General features: G+C 46.8%; 1 protein-coding gene across 5 annotated transcripts in view; it reads left to right on the top strand.

The window, feature by feature from the left end:
• Positions 1-21,935, top strand: part of LOC144770566 (protein kinase C and casein kinase substrate in neurons protein 1-like) — a 232,088-nt gene that overhangs the window by 155,559 nt on the left and 54,594 nt on the right. For all 5 annotated transcript variants that reach the window (XM_078655199.1, XM_078655198.1, XM_078655195.1 and 2 more), the window contains exons 2-3: positions 5,895-5,980; positions 6,391-6,547. In XM_078655199.1, the coding sequence (XP_078511325.1) occupies positions 5,921-5,980; positions 6,391-6,547 (217 nt within the window). In that variant the 5' untranslated portion in view covers positions 5,895-5,920. The remainder of the gene's footprint in view (positions 1-5,894; positions 5,981-6,390; positions 6,548-21,935) is intronic.

Here is a 21,935-nt window from a genome sequence, read left to right as displayed (position 1 = left end):
GATAAGAACTCTATCATAGATGAAGATGACTTCTCTGAATCTTCCGGCAGACCAAAAATGCGTAGGTTAGATCTACGATTACGGTCCTCCTGCTCAGTTAAGTCTCTGCGCAATGCCGCCATGGAGCGCTCCAAGTGGTTGAGGGATCTGGAGTGCTTTTGTATACCATCCTCTGCACAACTGATTCGTGATTCCGTCGCGGATACACGAAGAGAGAGGGCCTTAAAGTCATTCCTGATAGCAGCCACCTCCACTTGTAATAAATCTGTGTTTGTTTTCGTGGACTGCGCAATATCATGTACTTCATTGAGACGCGCTAAGATTGTGTCCAGCGTTGAAGCGGCTTCTGACTGAGGAGGGTCAGGCGTAGGAGACAGTGACTTAAGCCTTTTCAACGACGTGCCAACATCTTTTGAGTCTTTATTGGTCGAAGAACGCCCCATAGTTGCAGCCATAAAGAAGCAGCCTCCAGAAAAAATATACAACCACTTGAGGAAAAAAGGAGAGGAAAAACTGCGCAGACTATACCATAAAAAATATAGATATAGCACACTGAGCTCAATGGGCGCTAAGATATGAACAGCGGCGGACTTATATGCAAGGCAGAACAAGTAGCAAAAAAATAACATAGCTACAAGAACGCAGGGGAGCACAGTAATGAGCTCGTAGGAAAAAGATTTATACCTACATGAGAGAGCTGCCCTGAGAAAAACAGCGCGTGGACAGCTTAATCACCAGCCAAGCAGCAAAGATACAGCAGAGAAAAAAAAATAATAATAATTATAAACGTTACCAATTGCAGGCATCAGTGTCAAGACGAAAGGAACATCCGCTACAAACTGCAATATTGTATCCCAGGCGGCGCTTCTGAGGAGAAGAGAAATCAGCGCGAAGAGCGGGAAGATGGCGGCCGCTCGTGAGGTAAACGAGCGCCTCTGAAGTACTAAGCAGAAGTCATGCAGCCGGTGGCCAGAAGCACATGAAAACACCTTCAGGCAGCGCTCCTCATGTTCCGGTGCCGAATGGTGACTTTTCCGCTGATAGGGGCAGCTGGACACGGAGAAATCAGCTCAACGGGCCAGACTTGCCACGGAGCTCAAGCGCGACCCGCCATACTGTAGCGGCGCGCAAGCCACGCCCCCCAAAGAAAAGATAATTTTAAGGAAAATAAAATGACATTAATCTTGGGTGGAGTTTAGGACTACTGTGGGGTTTTGGGTTCCGAGGTGTGAAATGTTTAGGATGATAAGGGGTCAGGAATAATTGGACCTCGGGCATAGAAAGGGGTTTTGAGCATTCAGAGATGGGTGGAGTGTAGGGGTGGTGAGGGTTTTTTATGGTTAGCGAAAAAGTGATGTTCAGGTGTCTGAGGTGTTTTTACGTTTCTGGACTGGATGGAGTGTAAGTGTATTGAGGGGTTTTAGGGTTCAGGATGGGGTGGAGTTTAGATGTAAAAAAAGCTTTTTTTAGGGGCCAGGGATGAGTAGTTGAGGGTGACGAGTACTTCTTATGGTTCATGGATTGCTGGTATTTAAGGGAGGTGAGGGTTTTGTAGGATTCAGGAATGGGTGGAGTTTGGGTGTACTGATGTGTGTTAAGGGGTATTGGATGGGTGGTGTTTGGGTGCAGAAAGGGGTTTTAGGGTTCAGGAATGAGTGAAGTTAGGGTGTACTGAGTTGTTTTAAGGGGAATGGGATGGGTGGCGTTTAGGTGTAGAAAGGAGTTTTAGAGTTCAGGATGGGTGGAGTTAGGGGTAGGAAGTGATGCTATGGTGGAATTTAGGGGTAAAAATGGTTTTTAGGCTTCAGGGATGAGTGAAGTTTAGGTGCGGTGAGGGACCCTCGGGGGCAGGGATTGATGTGAGTGGTCCGCAAATTAAAAGCACCCGAAGTAAGTGCTTGAGAATGTTAAAGATAGAAACATAAACTAATGTCCCCTGAAGTAAAGCACTGAAATACATATCTCTGACCAAAACTGTTTCTGAAAGTAAGACCAGCAACCAGTGCATTAACACTTAAAAAGTAAGCATTCAAAAGCCAAGTTCAACCAAAACGACTTTCAGTTAATTGGCTTCTACGAAAAGGTAAATGCCATATTCATTCTGAAAATTTCCAGTAAACAGCTTAGATAAAATGGTATCCCAGTAATGATTTTCCATGAATTTCTTTTAATGAAATCACATACAACCATCTCAGAATATGTCATCATTGTAAAAGTGGGAGGTGTGCTTGGATCTGTTTCGGCTAGGCCCATCACACACTGCTGCTGCCCTGCCTGCTGAGTTAGTTCTATATGGAATGTTAATGATGTCACCCTGTGTACATGTGAATGTGAAGATCAGTTGGAGGAGGAGGAGGCTGGGCAGGAAGCTAACCAGCCTCTGGTGGGCCGTCTAGACAGGTACTTACCACAATCTGTACTTTATTACCAATAAACAAGCTACCTACACGATCACAGGACTCCAGCGTCTTTGGACATCTTTATACATAGGTACACCTATCAGATCTAATTTTACAACTGGGTTATCTGCAAAAAGGAAAATTCTGCAGGCATTGGGCTAACATAAACGTGCATTATTTTTTCTCTTTTTCATCCCATGAAAAAAACATTTATCTGTGCAAAAATGCCTTTCCTTACTCTGTACCCTTTGTAAAAACTTTGGGTTTTTAGAGGAACTTACCCACACTCATTGCACAATTACTCTTGCTTAGTGTAGGTGTAAATAGTAGAAACAAACTGAGTCTTTTGAAAACGCGCTGCCTATTTATGCAAATACAATCTAAGCCCACCCCCCACCCCTTTGTTTGTGCTCACTACAATATCAATTACATTTCCCTTGTTACTCTTATAAGATCAGCCATCTTCCTGGTTGCCAACCCACACTTGTGACAGTGAACGTCAATACAGCTAGCAGTTTTTCATAAATTGTAAACGCAATCTACTCCCACTAATCCACTTTTTAAAAAATTCTATCAAAATGGTAATTTCCCAAACAGATCCTGGAACAGAGAAAGGATAAGCTAATCCTAATTATACAGATGACCCTCATCTTGCGAAGTTTACTCACATAATCATGTTTCTAGAAACTAGAAAGATATTTTAGACAGTTGTGTATATTTTTCAAAAAACCTGGGTTGTTTTCATATTTTGCACATATTTCTTCCTTTAGTAGATAACAGTTGAAAACTAGTTTTATAAATTGTGTACTCTTATTGAGGTAAAATATGCATCTTAAAAAAGATTCCATCATATATTTAAACCAGAATTCCAATTAATTTAATCCACAGCCACACTTTAAGTTTTCTACACACTCATATCAGTTGCTCATATTTATCCATGTGCTTTGGCAAGAGGAGTCAAAAAGCTCAAAACAAATCATTCCAGAGCCATATATTTTGCTCTAATTGATTTATGCCTAAAAATAATTGTATTGAAGCTCATTTCACTTAGTACAGTGGTCCACATTTCCTAACGAAACAAATGGGATCTTTTTGACAACTGGTAGTGGTTTCTGAAGTCTAAAGATGTTATTTCATGCACCTGTTTTCTTCAGCGCAGCAACAATTGCAGAAATGTGGTACAATTTTGAGAAAATAACAAGTGAAGTAGCAGGATATCTGATCTCAAGGTAAACTCGAGATATTGTTGGGCAAATAGGAAGAGAGGCATAAAAACGTATATTTTCTTATTTTAACCTTGATCAAGGATTATAGGCAGCTTCCTATAGCAAAGCCCATTTTAATTTAACAGCGATGGTAATGTATACATGAATCACTATCTTAAAAAACTTTCATTTCCCAGTTGAGATTGTTATCCTGCACATAACAGCTTTTGTTTATATTTAATAATTATTACCACTTGAATGTGAAGTTGCACTTCAGGCTGTTTTTCTAATTAAGGCCTCTCTTGATCTGTCACAGATGACAAGCACAGGAAATTCAACATAATTCTTTCTAGCAAAAAGAAAGAAACATCTCTGATTGTTAACAGCTCCTCTTGCATCTCAAAGCAAACATATGACTTAGCAATTTCTCTATGCAGTTTCCCACAGTTGGTCAATTATGAAGTTGTATAATTTACTCCATGTGTAATCAGTTCACATAAATTTCATGTTTGAGTCATTAATCCAGAAATAAAAACAAGACAGCAGGTGATGATAAATCCAAAAAGTCATGAGCTGGAAAAGGATAAGATATTTTCCAATCTTAAAAGCTACTTACCTTCTAAAGACATATGGAATGTGCACAGCCACAGACGTTTTAATAATAAAATAGCTATTTAGCTGTTGGGCAAGGAGTGCTAAAAAGCTGGACATTTGGGGCCTCATTGACAAAGAACTGATATAGGACAGTGCCACAAGTCATTTTGCAGCGCTGCCCTTCGCCAATTTGAAAGGACAGGAATACCCGGTTACTCACAGGTAACCTTCATTACGCCAAGTCCAGGTCTTCCCATTCCATTTCTGAGCCTGTACCTCAGAAAGCGGAGATAAAATTACCTCGCTATTACCTAGCTGTCGCTAACACCAGTTAGCAACAGCTAGTAGGAGATAGCGACCATCTTGGCCCCACTTTGCATGTCAGTGATATTTATCACTAATGACATGCAAAGTGGGCGTGCCAAGATGTTAGCGACTGGAAACAGTCGCTAACATCGCTATCTCCTATTACCAACTTTTGAAGATATTCGCGCTAAGCGCGAATATCTCCAAAAGCTAACACCTGCCCTGAGCAGTTCTTAGCCATGTTATCCAATGGGAGGTGGATAACATGGCTAAGAGCATTAGCTCGGTAATGAGTGAATATCGATGGCTTTTCAGCGATATTCATGCATTGCGGCCGTTTTTTATCGCATTTGCGATAAACCTTGGTAATACCAAGGTTTATCTGCGATAAAAATCGCCGCGGTAAAATTTTGTCTCTAACCAAGCAATAGCGATAATTATCGCTATTGCTTGGTAATATGCCCCATTGTTTTTTTTTAAAAAGGCGATCGTTTCCAAGCTGCAGCGGCATCACAGCTGAATGTAAACACAAGCGTTGGTCAGGGGGGTAGGCTGTGCATGTTTGTTTTCACCAGAGAGCTCTGTGTGTGTGTGTCTGAGCATCCCGGACGCTTTTCAGCATACCCAGCAAAGAAAGTTCACTGGAGACAAGGGGAGGGGCGGGAAGGGGTGCGAAAAAAACCACACTTTCCAACAAGCATTTGCAATGCATTAGGTCGCGCATTTAAGCATGTTTGAGCTATTGACATTGTAAATAACAATGCCTTTTATTTTTGTTTTTGTTTTTAAAACACAAATAAAAGGCATTGTCATTTACACAATGCCAATAGCTTAAACTCGCGTAAATGCAAGACCTATTCCATTACAAATGCTTGTTAACATTTGTCTTCCTAGTATATTTTTAAGAACAGAACTCCCAGGAGCTTTCTGTCAGTGTCTTGACATGTTGGAGTACTTTACTGTTCTTATACAAAGCAGTTTGCGTTGATATGTTTACTGTGACCCACAAATGCTCACATCATTTAGCACTGGGCACCCTTCTCCCTGACTTACTGGACCTGGTCTAGTGATGCATTGCTTCATATAACTGGTAGTCTTTTTTCCAAAGGAATAGGTTATTATGATAGGATAATGATGGTCTGTGGATGGGTAACAACAATGCTGTGGAACAGTATCACCTTGACATGTGGCACGTTATCAACGTGCGGCTGTTGAGGATTATCACCATGAGGAGGTGGAACTGTGGAGGGTATCCTGGCATGTTAGAGGGTTATCATCAAGAGATGTACAGTGCTAGCCCCATGTGGCTGCCAACATAGTAATACTAACCTGTGTGCAATAATGTAATATAGTTTGAGCTCTCATTCTCATCACTCTCTCCATCTTCTAGGCTTGAACATCTAGGAGGAGGTCACCATGTCTGACATCTACAGTGAGGTGGCAGTGGATGAGGACACCAACCACAGCTTCTGGATGGTGAGAGCAAGGAGAAGTGGTGCATTGTTTCCAAGGTGCACTCTTTTTTTTCAACCTCATGCTTCATCCTCTAGCATGGGTATACATCCTTAGATACGGATCCTCCATGACCTTCTGGAAAGGCCTCCATAGATACATCAAGGTCCTCAGGTACTCAAGGACATGGCGAACACCAGTGAGCCAAGATTGTTTTGTAGGGATATGCCACGTCCAGCAAGTTTTGGCCAAGTGAGATGAGTAAATGAACATGGGAGAATACTTTCAATCAGTCTAGAAAAGCTTCATCACTTAAATCTCTCCAACCCAAAAAGGGGGGTGGTGTGTGTGTGTGTGTTTGTGTGTGCAATATGTAGGCCAGGCTCCAAGTCTAGATATTTCCACTCACAATAGGCTTCTTTCTCCTTTTCCAGCCAAACCAGTACAGCAGCACTGTGAAGCGACTGGATGAGGGTTACCGGGTGTGCGATGACATTGCAGCCTGCTTTCAAGACAGAGCCAAGATTGAGAAGCAATATGCACAGCAGATGGAAGAGTGGGCTCGCAAATGGAAGCCACTAGTAGATAACAGTGAGTACCTCACCTACTTCGCTTAAGGGGAATTGTGGAAGGGTAGATATGGCATACAAGGGCACACTATCTGAATTGTTCTCAAGCTGATGCTACTTTAATACAAACGTTGCCTTTCACAGTAAGAAGCATGTGTGGCTGTTAAGGTGGTATACTGTACATGGATATTTGCATAATTAAAGTAGATTAGTTGCAACTAGAAATACAATGAAAATGCTACCTGTCCTGGAAGGGGTATGCTTATGATGGTGATCAGAATAGTAACACAACAGAGAGGCTCTGACCAAGCCTCATCTCCTATTGAATTCTTGCTATCTCACCCACCCGGGGATAGAGGAGGCGATGTTGTACCATAGGAGGGACTCCTAAGGTGCCAGAGGTGGAGTCTTGAGGATTGTTGTGGGAGCTGTGTCAGGTGTTACCAGGCAGGGTCAGACAGGCCTTTCACTCCACCGGGCATTACCCCAGTGGGCTGGAGGCTAGTTTTGAAAGCACAGGGCAGCTGCTGGCCTCCATCACTTTTCCCTGTTCTCTTTACCCTGTTCTATGAGGTTCACTACTGCGGGGATGGGGAGACTTCAAGAGAGAAAGAGGGGGAAGGTTGAAAGAAAATGATTAGGGAGGGCGAATTGAGAAAAGAGAAAAGGGAGAGAGAGTTTGTGTGAGGAAACTAAGGGAGAGAGGATGGTTTGAGCATTTTTGCCAGGGCTGCTTTTGGTTCCCTACTCCAGCCATGTTGCCCGGTGGATCCTGCCACAGCAGCACAAGATGGTGCATAGCAAAATAGCAGAGAGGGGTGACCCTCTTCACTACTGATCACAGTGTGTTGTAGAAGAGAGGTCATGAAAACAGCCACGGTCTTGCCTGTGCCACCTGGTGCAGGAATGTTATTGACCGCAGCAGTCTCCCAGCACGCTGCCCCAATCTGCTTCTTAGAGTCCTGCTGGGGTGGCACAGCCAGTACAACATCTGTGTGCCACAGCAAAGGAGCTCCTGGATGAGATGCCCCTCAGTGATGATCAGAAAAATTAATTTGGCTTCTGATATCCTCGTTGGCCTATCTCAAAACCTGCCCATATTAGAGGAGGGGGAAGTCATCTCAAAAATTAATCGGAGGGGGATAATCCTTTTTGTTGTGCTGCATACAAGCAAAGGTGCCACTCCCTGTTGCAGAGGCAAAAAGCAGCTGGATGCTAACAGATTGGTTTAAAGCCTTCCCCCACTGATGAATCTATGTCTATTTATCAGAGAGGGCTTCCCCGGACAAGTATCTGTATAGCCTTGTGCCCCAGAACATGAAAAGAGAAGTTATGATAGGGGCAGGGGTCACTCCTCCGGGAGGGGGGGGGGCAGCGGATCCCCCCCCCCGAATACCTTGCACCACAATCTCAAGCAATGAACATATTACAATGTAAAAAGCTTTTTGGGAAAGCAATGTCCTAAACAATAAGCGTTAGGAAGGCAATTCTGCAAATATGAATGGTGTCATGCCCTAAAAATCTGTTTCCATGTCACCAAAGAATCATGTACACAAACATGGAGCATTCTACTACTGTGACAGTGATAGGCTCCAGGAGGAGCGACAGCTAGACAACACTAGGGGTGAAGAGAGGGGAAGTGGCATTGGTACTCCTGTCAGAACAGCGCTTTTGAAGGAAGGCTTGATCACAAGCCTATAAATCTAAACTAAGTGAAAAAATAAAAAACTACTTCCCTGAAATCAGAACCGGGCACTAATATTGATACGATAAGCACTGATGTGTACTCCAAAGGTACCAGAGTCTTGATGGCTTGTTTGGTGGAAATAAGCACATCACATGAACCCTCCTTAGGGGATCTCAAAAGCCAATCCAACGCTGCCATTGTGAAATGCAAAGACTTGGAAAACTGGTCCAGAAGGGACAACCTCAAACTGGAGGGCAGCAAGAAGGCATAGAGAGCTTGGATCTTAAATCATTCATAATGGTGCTGTTCTCATTCCAGTTGGGAATGGCTCTCCTGAGACTATGTTGGAGGGGACTAATCCTCCAGGACTAGTGGTGGGAGGTCCACAACAGAGAAAAGGGATATCGTGGTAAAGGTGTTCTGCATTGAATCCTTGAACAGTGTTGTAGGATTCTGGTTTTGATCTTTTGCCTCATCTTTCCTACATACACATGTGCTTGTGATGACATGAATCCCACCCACTGAATTGCAATTTGTGTGATGCTTCTATGTGTATTGGCGCTGTAGATTCTTTCCTTTCCTTGGTAAGGACACAGGCCTTGTAATGTCGATATTTACAATGCTCCACTATAGGTGGTAACATCAACTGGGCCCCCACATATGGAGTTTGTGGTGTCTTAAGATAGGAGCTGACCACAAAATCTTTTACATTTCTATCCCTTTTGAAAGCATATAAAAGCTTCCATTCTGTGTCAAGTTCATCCGAGATTAAATCCAAGTGTTGGTTAATGATCCTCTGGATCTCTGTACTCCTGGTGCTAAATGTGCTAACGTACACTAGCCTGTTATTGGATACATGTTCCTTAGTGTGCACCTCCAACAGGGTATCTCGTTGGCAATACCATGCTCTTTTTCTAACTATCCTCAGCAAAACCTTGGGGTAACCTCTCTCTCTCAGCCATTCTAAAAGGTGGTCTGTCTCACTGAAAAAAATCTGAATTAGGTGTACAGTTTCTGCGGATCTGCAGAAGCTGTCTGTAGGGCAGATTATTTCTCAGGTTCCTGGGATGGTGGCTGGAATACCTGAGCAGTATATTCCGCTCCATGGAATTCCTGAAGAGTGTTGTGTACAGTACATTATCTAACACTCTTGTACTCAAGTCAAAAAAATTGATCTCATCACATTTGTGTCTATATGAAGAATTAATATATCTTTTTAATTATGTAGAACTGTTTTTGTCAGTATCAAGTTCTTATTTGTTCATGTCAAGATATGTCTGCCACTCCATGCATTGGCATTGCCTTGGTTATCAGGAAACAATTGATATAAAAAAAAAAGTTTTGGCTTCCCTACCAAACCAATTGTTCTTATATACTAGTAATTCTCCAGATTCTGGGAGTCACTCTATTGATTTTGATGACTTATATGTATTGAAGCAAAACTGTTTACAAGAATACTGACAACAAGATTGAAACCACCCTACCTCGCCTAACACATCCAGATCAATAGGCTTTATCAAGCTCATGACAATGTAAGAACAGTACATCACATGATCTAAATGGTCCAGAGGAAGTCAATCCCTGCGATTCAGTCTCAGTAGTTGTAAAGCCTTCGATAGGGTTGATTGACGCTTCCATACTAAAGTCATGTGTAAATTGGCATTGGGACCATAGTTTGTGGAAAATGGTCTTGGTTGGCTACCATAATCCCACATCCACATTTCCTGGCCTTTCCCATTCTGTATAAATCATAGGCAGGAATGCCCTCTCACCCCCTCCTTTTCTCTCTCGGTTTTCAAAATACTGGTAATTCACAATAGGGAAGAGGCTAGTATTTGGGATCTGTTTTGGTCCGGATATCAAGAAAATATTGTAGTTTGTTGACAATGACTTCTTAACCTTATGCTAATTTGAAAAGTCACTCCCACATCTATTGGTGCATTTATTCAGCTTTGAAGGGGGAGCTTGTTTTAAAATTAGTTTCAGCATACGTGAAATTCACAATATATCACTCAGCCAAGACAGTTAGGAAGGCAACCACTTCCCACAAGATGAGCAAATCAGTCTAACACCTTATCATCCATCCCAAAGTGGACAATTTGCTCGCGGCAAATTACCCGAAGAACCAAAGGTCATGAAAATGCTATGTAGCATCCTGAGAAAAATGTCTCCCCTATATATCTCAGAGTTAGCAGAATAAATGTCTACTGTGATCACATTATGTATTTCAGGCACTCCCAGTGACAGTAGATCCATACGTTTTAAACAGCACAAGCAACTCATCATTTACTTCATTTGGCATGGGCAGAAGTTTACCATTTAAGACTCTTTAGATGTACATAGAGACTTTAGAGACGAGCCCGGTTCTCCTCAACTTCTGTAGATTGCAAAGTAGCTTATTGGAGCATTGAATGGATCGCCCCTTAAATATGTACATTAGCATCACATCAATTATGGCACAAAAACTTTTGGATGCAGCTCTCAAACTGCAGGGACTTACTAACTTTCCTTTCCTGTATATCCTGGGACATGAGAGCCCTGCCTTCTCCCCCACACATAGATTGGGTGCACCGGAGAGTTGGAGGGCAGGAAGTTGCACCACTGTCATAGAGATGCTCAAGTTTTAAATCAAATTATTTGAAACTTGCAAATTGGGAATTTAAAGTCAGTGAGGAAAAAATGCTGCATTATACTTAACTGAGGCATTGGATAATGTACTTCAGATGGAAGCTAACAGCCAATAGGGATTGTACACCCTTCGAGAAGTATATAGCCTCTGCAGCAGGCTCAAAAGATACCATATGAAATTTCTATGAAATCCTAAGTGAGGCAGACCCAGTATACACCGTTGACCTCCTAGTCATTTGAGATGTCATCAGTAATGTCATCATTGATGTCACTGACCATGTCATGAGTGATGTAATATATGTAAGGTCATAAGCAGTGCATTGCGGGGGCGTAACGTATAGCTCAAGTAACTATAACTGCTGAATTTCACTGATTTTGTACGAGTGAAATATGAGCCTAAATATAACGTCCCTGTAACCTTTGTTTTTTCAGAGAATTTCAATGGATTTTTAATTCAATTTTCTAACTATAACAACCCTGTAACCTTTGGTCTTCTAAGTGAATTTCTAAGGTTTTTCAAAATCTGTTTCCTAACTATAACGTCCCTGTAAACTTTGTTGTTTTACTTGAATGTTGATGTTTTTTTAAACTAATAGTCATATTTGCAGAGTGGTGGGGAAAGGGGGTGGGGCCTCTGACCAACTCTCAGGACTCCTGCTGTTTCAGACCTACTGGAGGTAACACGAGGGCTTCAGGGACCCCAAGAACCTTCAACATCCAGGAGGACTTCATCCCCCAACCAGAAACACACCAGGAGGCGCATTTACTGAGTAGTGGAGAAAGGGAGGGTGGTATCTGAAGTCTTCTTGTAGTGTAGTCCCAAAAAGTACCCTGTCATGGTGGCAGACTGACTCTGTGTACACCCCCGCCGCATATATTAGCCTATGGTACGCATTAGCTAGCTCGCAGTGCCACTAGAATCTCCTGTTATCAGAGAGATTAGTTTGTGCAACTTTAGAACACAATAACCTCAGACTCGTGGAAACAATATATTACTTTTCACCCAGTCAATCGTGCTTGCTTGTTTTTTCTCTCAGAGAGATACAGAGAAGAAACAGTCGAACGTGTTTACAATAAGATTTTATTGTACAGTAGTCCTTCTCATGTAGAATAAGTGTGCTGTTACGACTGTAACACTGTAACAGATATATAGAGCCAGCAGTACAGTGAATAAGAAGGAATAGTATTGTTCTACCATTTTGCAACGGTCATGAACCTATACATGAATATAGAATTCATTTCTAAAATAAAGTGCGTACTCCTAAGATGCCTGACTAGATGTACCTAAGTGTACCTAGCATGTGAGTAGGTGCGAAAGAGCTAATGAGCCTAAGAGCCTAATAGCCTAATAGCCTAGCATCTAAGAGCCAAGAATCCCGCTAGGATTTAGTCCAACCCCCATACCTGAATAGTGAGAGTGTGGGACTCCGTCCTGGACTTGAGTTGGACACCTGCAAGGGATGGTTAGACCACTGTCAGCTGGAGGAGATGTCATGCAGGAGCTGCAGCGTCTCTGGTCAGTGTGTCAGCCTTGAAGTCTCGGTTCCCTCCTGCTTACTGATAGCAGGAAGTGTTGTATTTATACAGTTTATGTACATGTGTTACCCATTGTTCAGTATGAGGATGACGTTTGCGGATTAAATCTTGTGCATCTATGGGAGAGGTGAAGTGTAACTTCTGGAGACTGTACTCATTAATTATTCATATGTGCTAAAGATGATGTCTTAGCAGTATCAATCGGGCAGAACCCACCCTCGTCATGAACTAGGTGAAAGGTTTAGTCCATAAAAGGCTACAGACCTTATAAGGCGTTCTGTCCATACAAAGCAGTCTTTTCTTATTTGGAGTTATGTCCTTATAAGGCTCGTTCATATGAAATGGCGGGAGCTGATGTAGGGAAAGTGTACGATGTTCCCTGGACCTATATTAGGGTACCAATATCGAATATAACACTCTCAGCAATCACTGTCTGCGGGACTTACTGGAGGTAATAGGAGGACTTGTTGGCCACCAAGGACCCTCGGCATCCAAGGGGATTTCATCTCCCAACTAGAAATGCACCAGGAGGTAAGTTTGCAAAGTGGTGAAGAAAGGGGGCGTGGCCTCTGTAGACCTTTCAACAGTCTTGCTATGTGGAACTTCATGGAGTTAACTGAAGGGCTTGTTGGCCCCCAAGGACCCTCTGGAGCCAAGGGGATTTCATACCCCAACCAGAACTGTGCTAGGAGGTGTGTTTGCAGAGAGGTGGAGAAAAGGGGCGGGCCTCTAAAGTCCTCTCAGCAATCACGCTCTGTGGGACTTTCTGGAGGTAACAGGAGGGTTTGTTGGACCCAAGGACCCTCTGTAGTCAAGGGGGCTTCATCCGCCAACCAGCAGTGCTCCGGGAGGTGCGTTTGCAGAGTGGTGGAGAAAAGGGGTGGGCCTCTGGCAACTTGCCGGTCCTGCAACTTTTTTATTTATTTATTATGGGAGGTGGGACGTGTGGCCATTCCCTGGCCGATTTGAGTCCCAGGCACATCATTCCCTGGGGCCAGCCGTTTCTTAAATAGGGAGGGGGCCATTCATCCCCCCTCCCAGCCAATTTCGGCCCGGGGACCCCATCCCCAGGCCTCGTCTTTTTTTATTGAAAAAAACAAGAGGAGGGAACCATGAAGGCCCCCTCCTGGGCCAAACTTGGCCCCAGGGCACATCACCCAGGGCACAGCCTCTGTTGTGGATACCCTGGTCCCATCCAGGGCACCCACTTGTCACTGATGGAGACCCCAGGGGGAGCCTCAAGGCCCCCGCAGTCCCTGCCGGCTCCCTGCGGTAGGCGGCATTGCTTTTGGACAGAGGGAGCTGCAGAATATGCAGCTCCTTCTGTCCAAAATCAATTCAGCTCCACATTCAGCAAGCAAGAGCATTTTTTATGTTCTCGCTTGCTGAAAGCGGAGCAGTGTTTCATATGGCTTGACATGAAGATATAAAAAACAGCTACCTCCCAAGGGTGAGCACCTCGGGAGGTAGCAGGAGCCGCCCTGGGGAGAGGTGGTCCTCAGGGTCATCTATGGCCCCCTTCCATTTCAGGTCACAGCCCCCCGGGGCTGCGAAGGGGCAAGAGCCCCACCCGCATTAATATCAAATTTAGTCCCATGGATGTGGCAGTCCTCAGGGCTGCACGGGGGCGTGTGGCCCTCCTCCGCATTTATATTACATTTTGCCCCAGGAGGTGGCAGCCCCTGGGGCTGCCGGGGGGCAGCACAGGCCCCCTTGCATTAATAAAACATTTACCCTGGGGAGGTGGCCGTCCCCAGGCCACAGGGGTTGATCTACCCCCTCATAAATTATAAATGCCCTGGGGCTTTAGGGACCCTAGGAGTGGGCCCTCCTACATATTTGGACATGCCCCAGGAACCTGGCCCACTGGGGGCTAGGGGGGGGGGATGATTAGAAACAAAGCACAAAAGCTCACGCTTCGTTTTTTAAATGTCTTTATTTTCAGCGGGATTTGCGAATCTAGCGCAACTCCTGGCATATTTCTTTTTTTTTAATTGCCACCCTGTGGGTTTTCTGTGGGAATCCACCTCCCATCCCCCAACAGACCTAGGGGGACAGGGTATTTCTACCCTTCCCTCTTTTCTTTATTTTAAATGTTTTTTTCTATGACTCAGTTCAATCGAGTCAAAAGATGGCTATCAACACTTCCTGGTTGGAAGTGTTGGCATATCAAATCACAAGGGGGGAGAGTAGAGGGAAAAGGGGTAGGGACTCGTCCTCCACAAAACTACATAAATAACCAAAAAGGAGTCCCTTGTATATCAAAAGGAAAAGGCACCTCTTACTCTGACTGTCCCCAAAGAAAACCTTTTTCTTTCAGATAACCCTCACCAACCCGGGTTTCTCCTTGGTGGCATGCTTCGTCATATGGCCCATCCCTGCTCTCCACGGACAGGGGCGTGCTGCTACCTATGGATACGTGGGAGCACTTACTAGAAAAATAAGGGTGTCCCTGTACACCTATACACCTATGTGGTCTTATTATGAAGATGGAGTGGGTTCTTTAGAAGTGAAAAAAAGTTAAGAATATCAAATTAGGGGGACAAATACAACTTTATTCAACTTTATTTTCTACCCCTAAAATGATATGATAAAATCTGGGGATATGCGGGAAAAATCTCGAGGCGTGATTACCTACTGTTTCCCGGGTAGGTCAACTAGTTTCAAGCCCTACCCCAAGACTTTTCGTCAGGACCTCAAAGGAGAAATGATGCTCCCACTCCTGATGTTGCTGTAAACACAATTATAGTGATAAACAAAATTACAAAAACAAATATACAGCATCTAATTGGTCTGTTGTAAATATCAAAAATCCTGCAGAGGTATGAAGAGAGAGGAGAAGTTAAAAAATGCACGCCCCTCCGGTCTACAATGGGTTAAAAATCAATGGTGATTCAGTGGTTGTGGTGGTGGAAATACTCCAAATCCCAGTAAGAGGTGCCTTTTCCTTTTGGTATAGAAGGGATCCCTTTTTGGTTATTTATGGAAGTGTTGGGAGCCAATCAGATCTCAGCATGAGATTGGGAGGGGTCGCGGATCCACCGCATCCCTATATAGACAACTGGAAATTTCTTTAAATAACTCGACAACTGCTGAACAGATTTACATCATTTCACAAAAATGTCGACAAATTTGTGTAATTCCGTTCAGCAATTCGGGCTGTAGCCGTGTCTAATGTTCCTATGAAAATTAATATAGGGAAAACGTGTTTTTGGACCCCCCTTTTCTCGGCCTCCACTTGATGGAGTACCCCGAAATTTTCAAAACAGCAACTAAAGTGAGTGTCAACATAGTTCTGAAAATATTGAGCAGATTCGTTAAATGACGCCAAAGTTAGTGGTAAATGAAAAAACACTCATCCTATGGAAACCTGGTCCTACCTATAACTAACTACCTACTGGCGACCGCCGGTAGGTATGCTACTGCTACTTTGGAGTGCACAGGTGTTTTTTGTGGTGATGTGATATATCAATTTTTCTGGCTGTTTAATCTTCCCAAAAACCCTTTCGTACTTACATATGTCCCTTCCTCTTATTTATCCTCCCGTTATATGCTCACTGTGGTACTAATATATATTATACTAGCAGCCCGTCCCGACGTTGTCCGGGAGCAATTAGGCTTCAGGGTCCCCTGGAGCCTTCCTCCATATATTGCAGTATTATACCTCTATGTTTACTTTGTACGCTTTTGTAACCTGCACACGTCCTCCTCCTGTAATGCAGTATTATACCTCTATGTTTACTTTGTACACTTTTGTAACCTGCACACGTAACTTTTTCCTCCTATTATGCACCATTTGGCTCACTTTTGTAATGCTCCGTTTGCTTCCTCTTGCTCATGATGTACGCTTTTGTAACCTGCACACGTAACTTTTTCCTCCTGTAATGCACCGTTTAGCTCACTTTTGTAATGCTCCGTTTGCTTCCTCTTGCTCACGATTGTCATTTTTGCTTCATTTTTCCGCCGCTCACCGCTCCTAAATAAATAAATAAATAACCTACCTCATCCGCCGCTCACCGCTCCTCCCCGCCTGTCCGCCGCTCCTCACCGCCTGTCCGCCGCTCCTCACCGCCTGTCCACCGGTGCCTCACCGCCTCTCCGCCGCTCCTCACCGCTCCTCCCCGCGCCATGTCCGCCGGTCCTCCTCGCGCTCCTGGACGCCGCTCCTCCCCGCGCTCCTCACGTCAGCACACACGTCGCGGCCGGCGCTTCTTCCAAGGGACTACTTCTTTTTTTTGGTAAATTTATTAAATAACGTATATGTATTACGTTTATATAGCCTATGTCCATCTGCACACCCTGACGATTACAACGATGTATCGGGTGTGTGGATTGGCGCTGTGGTTTCCGAGTTTACCCGCCTCAAAGGTTCAAAGTTCTTCCTTTATAATAGTAGTATAGATTACTCCCACGATGTAATGGCAACAGATGTAAATAAATTCTCACAGAGAAGAGTCCTGATTTACTTACCTGCAATGCTGATATTATTATCCCTCGATGTCCTGAATGCCATGTAGAGGTAACACACAATAGCCGATTTCCCAACTACAACCTTCAGAGAATATACAGACTGAATGCACGCACCTGCTCCTTGCTGGCCGGGCTTCAGCCTCTATAACATTTATGTGAGGGAAAGTGCCTGGCCGCTCATGATGGCGCAGCAGCGCCATCTAGTGGTCAAATGACAAATCACGTCACTTCCACGGCCAAGTTGGAAATTACTCCCACCCTATACGGACAAGTTGGTGACAGGAAAATCAAAGGGCTTGCAAGATGCTGGTCGGTTTCTGGAGCAGGCCCAGTAACCAGCGGATACACCTTTAATGCAGGAGGACTGGGGGATGGACGCTGACAGAATATGTGATGAGATGTCAGAAAATGTGAGTCCCTGTGAAATCTGCACTGAGGGAAATCGAGAATATAACTGTATAAATGTGAGGGTGTGGCTTAGTCACAGGGAGGAGGAGAGGGTTTGATGATGAGGGGGAGAAGTATGTCTTAAATGATTCCCAATAAACTTCAATTCTTATTTATTTATTTATTTATTTATTTTATTTGTGCGATTTTTAAAGCGCTGCAATTACCCATGGGTGTCTCGGCGCTATGAGCTAAGTCTAGTCCCAGTATTTTAAAGATTTTGATGCAGTAATTTTATGTTAGCCGTAGCTAATGAGTCACTGAGAAAACAACCATGTCTTTAGTTGTTTTCTGAAGATGATCAGTGTAGGACTGGTTTTTATTTTAAGAGGGAGAGAATTCCATAGCTTTGCAGCTGCAATGATGAAACGTCTGTCTCCCCAGTTAACTTTCCTTGTTCTGGGGATTTGAATCAGGTGAGCAGTATTCGAACGTAAGGTTCTGGGGGTTGGAAGAGGCTTGAGGGAGTCACTGAGAAATTTTGGTCCTATGTTGTTTACTGCCTTATACACAATGCATAAGGACTTAAACTTGGTTCGACTCCTAACCGGGAGCCAGTGCAATTGAGCCAGGTGTTTGGAAACAGAGGTAAATTTTGGAATGCCCAATAGTATTCTTGCCGAGGCGTTCTGAATCATTTGAAGTTTTGAAATAACCTTCTCTTGCGCATTGAGGAGGAGGGCATTACCCCCAGGTCCCTTATGTCCTCGGCCCATTCAGAAACTTATGGAGATAACCATCTTCCAGACAGAAAATAAAAACAAGAGGAATGCTGGGATATCCCTACTGCCCCTCCCCCCGGGAGTATAAAGGTAGGATCTACCCAGCAGCCCTCCTGTTCTTTTTTTCTGTCTTCCACAGAATGGCTGTTGGATGCTGTTGGTGATGAGGGGCTGCACCGGCTCCTGCTGGGCTTGAGTGGCGTGCAGACTCTTCTGGCTCCTCCTGCCCGGCTGCCTGGCTTCGCGGGCAGGGGTTGGATTCCTGATGTGTCTCCCCCCCGGCCTGCCGGGCTTGCTGGGGGGGATTGACTTCTTCACGGCCGTTGTTCCGGGTTTCCGGCCCTTTGCGGCTGGTGCGCCGCCTCCCGGTTGCTTCCGGGTCACTGTGCGCGTCTCCCCGAGCCTGGCCGGGTGGGAGACGCGCTGCGCTGGCTCTTCGTTCCCGGATCCGGCTGTTGGTGTGGGGGCCTTTCTGTTGCTGCTCGGGCCCCCGCTCCGGGTGAGTCCCGCTTTGCGGTGTTTTTTACACTATCTGAGTGTGTAGTGCTGTTTCTCTGTCCATCTCCGCACTTGGGCTGGGTGTCTCAGTACAACGCTGCCGGTCCGGCACCTGCTTCCTCTATACACAACTTCGGAGGTGCTGTTTGTGTTCTATGCCGGATGTCTCGAGGCTGCCGCTGCTGATGTGGCCTGCTTCGGAGCGTGTTGCTCGATCTCGGGCTGCTTTTTCTGCCTGTCCACCCGGTGGCTGCTCAGTTGATGCTTCTCTGCCTGCGGTGTGTTCGTGCAGTGTGGCTTTGCAGTCTGCTTTTACGGCTTGTGTTGACTGTGTTACCAGCGTTTGGATGCCTCCTAGTCCTTTGTTGTCCTGATGCTCATTTTCATGTTTGCAGGGGTGTGACGTTGAATACTACTCAAATTATGTTGAATGGTGTAGTTTATTGAGGAACAACATAACAAGGGGCTTTCTGGTCTGCCCTCTTGGCTGCTGGCTCTGGTCCCGGAGGTTTCCTTATGTCCGGAGCTTCCTTTTGTGTGGGTGCTGCGATACATGCTGCCCTGCGCCCCCTCTGCTCACCTCGTCGTGGGCGTTCTTAGTTGGGGGTATGCGGCGGGTTTTTTTTTGCTCCTGCACTGCTTGTCCCGTGTTCTGTTGGGCCCGGGTCTGGGGGGTGTGCTGCCTGCCGCTGTGGTGAGGGCTGCTCTATCCCTGGCTCACTGTCGGTCTTGCCCTCTTGTCTTGGGCTCTGCCGCCTTTTGTTCTGCCACCCTTGGTTCAGGCCTCCTGTCCTCTCGCCACGCTTGCGTTTGCAGCGTGGGGGTTTGGGTCCCGGTTTTCTGGTGTGCTTTCTTGCGCCCGGGTCTGGTTGGGTGTGTGAGCTGCTGCCTGCCGTGATGGCTTGTTTGGCGGTTCTTTGGCGTCTGTATTGTGCTGGGTCTGGTGGCTCTGTGGCCCTCTTCCCTTCTGGGTGTGCGGTTTCCTTTGGCCTTGCTGTACGCTTGTTGTGCAGGGGTCTGGGTGTGTCACTGTGCGGGGTGCGTTCCTTGTTTTTGTTGCCTGGCTGTTTCGCTGCGGCTGGGTGTGGGTGCCTTTGTCCTTGTTGTAGGCTCCTCTCTGCCGTGCTGCTGCTCGTCCGCCTCCTGGGTTGCCTTGACTGGCATTTTCTTTTGCTGTATTGGTTGGCGCTTTGCCCTCTGTCGGTCCTCCGGTCCCTTGTGCGGCTTTGGGTCTTGGCGCCTCTGGGGGTGTTTGCCCTTTCCATTTTTGGCTGCCGCGGGCTGGCGGGGGTCCCGGTCGCCTCTGTGGTGTCTGGTTCTTTTCGCTGCTCCTGCCTTTGCTTGCTCTTGGGTTCCCTGTATGGTTGGGGTTTTCCTGCCTGCTTGCTTGCGCCTTGCCCTCTGGTGCTCCGGTGTCGATGTCGCTTCTTTTTCTACTGAGGCGGCCTGATTGGGTTGCCTTCTGCTTCCGGCTCTCTGCCCCGTCTGGTGGTGGGTCGTTGTTCATGCTTCTGGGGCCGCTGCGCGGTGGGGGGGGGGTTCCTGTGGGCTCCCCTCGTTCCGGTGGGCCTGCCGTGCTATTCTTCATTGGTGGCCTTGCCTCCGCTGCGGGCTGGCTGTTGTGGCCTCTGCCCTGCCTGGGGGTCCTGTTTCTCCCCTTCCTGGCCTCTGTGTAGTTGTCTGTTTTTTTGGGCTCCTGGTTCCTGGTCCTATTCCTCCTTTTCCTTGGCTGCACCTGGTTCCTCTCGTTGGTGCCGTTGGTTCTTTGGGGTGCTCTCTCCCCTCTGCCTCTGCTTGGGTGGCTTGTGCTGCCTTGGGTCCGGCTGTTCTGTTCCTCCCGGCCTGCGCCTGTTGTCGGGCGTGGTGCGTGGTGGGGGCATGCTTGGTCCTTCTGGTGCTGTGGCCTTCCCTTTGCTGGGTTCTGCTGTTTCCTGGCATCCCCTCCTATGTCTGCTGTGTTGACTGCCTGGGGCCTCCTGACGGCTGCCGGGTCCTGTCATGCCTCCTATTCTCGGGGTTGGTGTGTTGTTCCCGCGCTCCGATGTCTGCTCGGTTGCTTGGTCTGGCCTGGTTGGTTTCTGCCTGGCCGCCTGGAGCTGCGGGGTGCGGTTGGCTTCTTCCTTTGGTTTTCTTCCCTGCCTCTTCTGGTTTTGGTGGTGGTGCGGGGTGGCCGTTGTTGTTGCCTCTCCTGGGCCTGTGGGTTTTTGTCTCGCAGGATGTCTGCTGGGTCTGCCTCCCGGCCTGCCGGGCTTGCTGGGCGGCATGGCTTCCTCCTGGCCGGTGTTCCGGTTTCTCGGCCCTTTGGGGCGGGGGCGCCGCCTCCCCGTTTCTTCTGGGCCGCTCTGCGCGTCTCCCCGTTGCTTGGCTGTGTGGGGGGCACGCTGCACTGGTTGCTGTGGCCTGCGTTTGCTTCTGCTTGGCTTTCGGCCGTGGCTTTCTGTGGTGGCCTGTTGCCTTGGGCTTCCTCCCTGTTGGCTCCTGTTCTGGGCTGGTCTGCCTTCTGTTTGTGCGTCCTGCTCTGGGTTGCCTGGTTGTGCTCTTTCTGCGGTCCTGGGCTGCCTGGTTGTGTCTCTTCTGGGCGTTTCATGGGTGGCTTGGCACTTCTTTGCGGGTGTCCTGTCTGCCTGTGGGGTGGCTGGTCCCTGTGTCGTGGGGTTCCGGTTGCTTGTGGGTGTGGTGTGTTCCGGTCTGATTCTTGTTTCTGGCCGTCACACTGTTGCCTTCTTGTTTTCCCTTCTTGCCTCTTCTGGGGTTCGTTGGGGCTTCGGCGGGGCTGTTGGCTCTCGGGCCTGTGCTCTGTTGGGGTCTTGCCCTCTTTGTCCTTCCCTTGTTTCGGGTTGGTTCTGCGGGTTGCTTGGGCTTCGGCTTTGGCTTCCTGTCTGTATCCTTGGTTGCGGCTTTTCGCCGTGCGGGGTTCGTCCCCTGTGCGTGCCCTGCCTTGGGTCTTGCCGGGCTGTGGGGTGTGGTTTGCTTGTGCTTTCCTCCCTGGCTGCGGTTGCTTCTGTGGGGTCCTCTGGGGTGGTTTTGCCTCTGTCTCTCTGGCCTCTGGGTTTCTGCCCCGGTCCTTTGCTTGGGCTGTTTGGGGTCTTTGTGCCTGGCCTGTCTCTGGTTTGGCTTGGCTTGGCTGTGGTTGTTGTGTCCTTCGTGGTTCCCTTGCTGTTGTCTTGGGTCCTCCGGGTCCTTGGCCCGTCCGGTCGCACTCCTGCTTTGGTGTTCAGGTTTGCCTTCTTCGGGCTGTTGGTTCCTGTTCCCATTTCCTCCGCTTTGGCTGGAGTTCTGTTTTGGGGTTCCTGGGGTTTCTTCGGTTCCCTTTCCTCTTTTTCCGGGTCTCTTTGTCCTGGTTGGTTGCCCTTGTTGGTTGTTCCTGCTCGGGTTTCCTGGGGGTGCTGGTTCCCTTTGCCTTGTGTCCTCGTCTTGCGGGA

Source organism: Lissotriton helveticus, chromosome 7 (genome assembly GCF_964261635.1).
Source record: "Lissotriton helveticus chromosome 7, aLisHel1.1, whole genome shotgun sequence".
NCBI classification, from domain to species: domain Eukaryota; kingdom Metazoa; phylum Chordata; class Amphibia; order Caudata; family Salamandridae; genus Lissotriton; species Lissotriton helveticus.
Note: the sequence above shows the minus strand (reverse complement) of the source record. Positions and strands in the feature narration are given on the sequence as shown.